This window comes from Myotis davidii, unplaced genomic scaffold (genome assembly GCF_000327345.1).
Source record: "Myotis davidii unplaced genomic scaffold, ASM32734v1 scaffold46, whole genome shotgun sequence".
NCBI lineage: Eukaryota > Metazoa > Chordata > Mammalia > Chiroptera > Vespertilionidae > Myotis > Myotis davidii.
Window position 1 is genome coordinate 4,000,392 of NW_006383006.1, and position 4,761 is coordinate 4,005,152.

General features: G+C 49.9%; 1 protein-coding gene across 1 annotated transcript in view; it reads left to right on the forward strand.

Annotated features, from left to right (window-relative positions):
• PLA2G4E (phospholipase A2 group IVE) overlaps positions 1–4,761 on the forward strand; it is a 38,082-nt gene that overhangs the window by 15,081 nt on the left and 18,240 nt on the right. The window contains exons 6-10 of the mRNA XM_015557634.1: positions 1,463–1,505; positions 2,103–2,166; positions 3,029–3,189; positions 3,270–3,359; positions 3,764–3,801. Of these exons, the coding sequence (XP_015413120.1) occupies positions 1,463–1,505; positions 2,103–2,166; positions 3,029–3,189; positions 3,270–3,359; positions 3,764–3,801 (396 nt within the window). The remainder of the gene's footprint in view (positions 1–1,462; positions 1,506–2,102; positions 2,167–3,028; positions 3,190–3,269; positions 3,360–3,763; positions 3,802–4,761) is intronic.

Consider the following 4,761-nt stretch of genomic DNA (forward strand, 5'->3'; position numbering starts at 1 on the left):
GTCAGCATTTTGAAAAACCCTAACTTAACTCTGGTGCCATGTCACATATAGAAATTTTTTGATATTTGCAACCATAGTAAAACAAAGATTTATATTTTTTATATTTATTTTATATATTTAAATGCCATTTAACAAAGAAAAATCCACCAAAAATATGAGTTCGCGTGTCATAGGTTCATCATCACTGCCCTATAGCATAGGCTGCCTCCTGTCCCCCTCTGTGGTCTACTCTAGAACCAAGTGAAGGGGAGGCTCTGACCCAACATGTGGGTTATTTCTCATCATGTTCAATGAGAAATCCAGGTCCAGGGGCCTGGAGCTGACTATGCTGTGGCCTCAGTGGAACTGGGGACACAGAGCTGAAAGGTAGGAAGGACAAACGGATAGAGAGTGAAGGAAGGGGAGGGGCAGTAAGGGAGAGCAGCAGGTCCCCTGCCCAGGGGGACAAGCCTGCCCAGGACGGCAGTGTGCCTTGTGATGGGGCAGCTGGCTGCTCCCCTCTTTGTAGCCCTGGCAGAGCTGCGCCCCCTGGACTTATGATCAGCCAGGGACAGGGAGGACGAGAGGAATGAGCTAGAACAAGAGGGCTTGTCACACTCCACTCAGAGGGTCCTCTGCTAGGGGCTCTTGGATCTATAGCAAGTCCTCGGATAATGTCTCAGCGTCACTTGTCATTTCATCATAATGATGAGCTGATATAGAAACTTTACTCTTATTTATGTCCATTGGCCTATGTTAAAACTGGTTTTGTGACACTGCAGTTCCAAGAATCTCTCGAGGACGTTAAGTGAGGAATTACAGTATTTGAGGGGCTTCATTTCCCATCAAGAGCAGAATGACCACTTCAAATCAACTTTGTTTCACATAAAAGAAAATCTGGGCTCTCTTCTCCAGGTCTTGATTTGACAGGAGTTTTAGGGTGGGTATCCTCGGCTAAATTAGAAAGCGGCCTGCAAAATGAAACATGTCGAAGTTGGTGCTTAGAGTTGATCTGGAGACAGTCACCTTGGGCTTAAGTGGGCTGTTAAGCGGTGCCGTGGAGACATAAGCTCTGGGCTCTATAGCACAAGGACACCCCTTGTTCACCAGGCCCCTTTCTGCCAGGGTCAGAGCTGTTTGTTACACGCATAAGTGAAATAAAGCACAGAACGGAGAACGGGCCAGTTTCTCTACCAGAACTGTTTACATCTGCTCTAGCTGGTGGTCTGGACTCTTCCTGCAGCCTGTTTATCCCCAAACTGCCTCCTTCTACTCCTTCTAACCTGTAAATCTATTTTTGTCTGGACATTCTATTGGAAACATATGCCAGTTTTCTCCTTGACAATCTACGCATCTAAGGTTTCTTAAGCCAGTATTTTCCACTAGGACCAGGGAGGCTGTGCTATCTCATACTGACCCTATTGCGGCCTTTGTCACCTTTGGACTGATATAACTGACCAGGAGTTCTCATTTTGTTTTTCAGTCCCTCTCCACCCGAGGCCCTCATCACCAACGGCGTGCTGGTGGTAACTGTCCTTCCAGGTTCCTGTAACTCCAGAGGCCACAAGTGGCTGCTGCTCTCAGGGGAACAGACTGTGGGAGCGAACACTGAGCCCAGCTGGGACCCTGTCCCAGAGCCCCCTGGGAAGCAGCCTTCTCCCAGAATCAGTCTCAGTTCCATTTCCTCCCAACCCCCATCTCTCTACAGGCACAAGTTCATTATTAAAAAGGGTCCCGTAGTTCAGCTGTTGATACAGCCATTTTAATTAGATGCATCTAAAATCCCAGGAGTCAAAATCTCTCCCCCCAAAATCAGTCTTTGGGAGTTTGTGGTGGAGGCATTTGACCTGCCTCTGCCTCTTGAGAAGGCTCTTTCATTGGAAGTTCCTCACTTTCAGAGCCCCAAAGAGGAAGGTTCCCTCGGGTGCCATCCTGTATCTGGCAGAAATGAGCCCTAGATTTCTCAGGAGAGCTTCCTTTTCAAATATTCAGTCTCTGAGTAAGGTGATAGGAGTTGATTGGGTTCAGAAAATGCAATGAGCAGGTGACCAGGCTTCCCAGGCCAGGTCACGCAGAGCAAGGGGTGGCTTGTGCTAGGGATGACCCCCGCTTCTTTGTTGCAGGCTCGACAAGTCTCCCGCCTGGAGGTTCACGCAGAATCCAGAAGGCAGAGGAAGAGCAGGAGAAGTAGGTCCTTTGACTGCCTCTGCCTGCTGGGGGGAGGGCTGCTTCCCACCCCTGCCAGCTGCCCCGGGCTCAGCCGGGGAACCAAGAGCTTGGTGGGAGATGCCTCAGTATCGCCTCACCCTCAGGGGTTGTGAGCCCCTGTCTCCCCATCCCCCACCCCTCTTTAAGGGGCATGTTCTTCCAGGCCCCTACATAACCCTCAGAGCCTCCCGGGCCTGCCGAGCACCGTGGGTCCGGGGTCAGTGGCACAGCACTGCTCACACTGGTCTGCACAATACCCCTGTCACGCCAAGGCTTTGCTGGACCTGGTGCAGTGGTCAGCACCGGGGTGGCCGGACACTAACAGTGCCTGGGGCCCCTCTGGCTGTGCCCCTTCCTCTGGCGAGATGACAATTCATAGAGAGTCCTAGCATTTGGTAGCTGGCAGAGACCTGAGAGATCCATAAACACGAGACTCCCCTGTTCATGGCTCCACCCATGACACCCATGCAAGGACTTCCAGCCCTGTCCCAAGAGAGGGGAGCAGCATGGCCCCACAGATGTGGGTGAGGAAGGGAGGAAGAGGCCACTCCCCCAGACTGGTGGGGTGGTGAGGGCTGCTTTCACTGCAGTAGGAGAAGCGGAACCTCGGAGGACTCACACCTCAGAGGGCTTTCTGGGGACCTCATCTGTCAGCATCACATGCAAGCCCTGGGCTGGCCCTGTCCTACAGAATAAGACACTCTGGGCACTTTAATCCGTGCCCCACATAGTCCTAAACCCCTGTCCTGAGCACCTCCAGCTGTGCTTTTAACTGGGCCAAGTGAGGATGGGGGGAGTGAGAGGCTTTTGGGGTTCTCAGCCCTCTTGTCTCCTCTTCCAGGGAAGGACCTCCTGGTAACCGTGACGGAGTCCTTCGAGCACACCCAGCGCATCCCGCAATACGTAGAGCCCTGCTGCCCAAACCCCACCTGCTTCCACTACCCCAAGTATTTCCAGTCCCAGATGCAAGCAGACGTGGCCAGAAGACAATGGAGCTGCGGGGTACAAGGCGGCGTCAGGGAGTGGCGTGGGGGGAACCAAAGGAGCCCCTCACCCCACTCACAGAACCACTCCTCCTCCAGCTTTGCTGCTGCGGTGCGCACAGGAAGAACGACCCTGTCAGCCAGCCCCTGGATTGCCTCACCGATGGCCAGGCGGTCACTTTGCCCGTGGTGAGGGCTTGGGTCTGGGAAGGGGCCTGAGCAGCTTAGCCTGGAGCTCCTGTGGCAGGAAGATGGGAAGAGCCTGGGGACACCTGGGGGAAGGCGACTCATGGGGTCCCTCAGGCAAGATAGAGGAGTCTGGTGGGGTAGGAAATGCTGGACTGCAGTGTGGAGCCAAAGAGAGGGTACAGAGGCCAAATTAAGGAAGATAGGGAGGGTCAGGTCTGGAAGAGGGTGTGGGGATGGAGCATGTGTGTGCATGCATGTGTGCATATGAGCGTATGTGTGTGTGCACACATGTGAGCTGAGTCAAGTCAGGAAGTAGACAGTGTGGTGAGTCTACACTTCTTTGATTGGGATCACTTGGCTCTGAATTGTCATCACTGACAAGCTTTTCATGTTTCATGTCCCAGGGAGAGAACTGTGAATTACACATGAAGTCTACACCCTGGTAAAGTACCCTCTTTCTGTCTGTCCCTCTGATCTGTTCGATCTAGGGGTGTGCAGTGGTATCTCGGCGTGGTTTTGATTTGCATTTCCCTGATGGCTAATGATGGTAAACACCCTCTCATGAGCTTATTGGCTGTTTGTACATGTTCTTTGGAGAAATGTCTATTCAAATCCTTTGCCCATTTTAAAGTGGGTTATCTGCCTTCTACCTAAAGTTGTAAGAGTCCTTTGTGTATATTCTGAATACAAGTCCCTTGTCAGATATGTGATTTGCAAATATTTTCTCCATTCTGCAACTTGTCATTTTAAAAAAACGTTTTCATTGATTTTTAGAGAGAGGGAGTAGAAGAAAAATCAATGTGAGAAAAAGATTGGCTGAAAAAAAAATGTAAGTCCTTTGTGTATATTCTGAATACAAGTCCCTTGTCAGATATGTGATTTGCAAATATTTTCTCTTTTTCTGGTGGTTATCTTTTTATATTCTTTTTAAAAATCTTTATTGTTGAAAGTATTACATATGTCCCCCTTTTCCCGCATTCACCCCTTCTAACCTGAACTCACCCTCCACCCCAGCTTCACTACCCCATTGTCTGTGTCCATGGGCAATGCATATATGCATGTAAGTTCTTTGGTTGATCTCTTCCCACCAACCCACCCCTATCTTCCCTCTGAGATTCGACAGTCTGTTCCATGCTTCTGTGTCTCTAGATCTATTTTGTTCATCAGTTTATTTTGTTCACTAGATTCCACACATGAGTGAGATCATGTGATACTTGTCTTTCTCTGACTGGCTAATTTTGCTTAGCATAACACTCTCCCGGTCCCTCCATGCTGTCTCAAAGGATTAAAAATCCTTCTTTTATACTTCTGCATAGTATTCCATGGTGTAAATGTGCCACAGTTTTTTTTTTTTTTAATCCATTCATCTACTGATTAGCACTTGGGCTGTTTCCAGATCTTA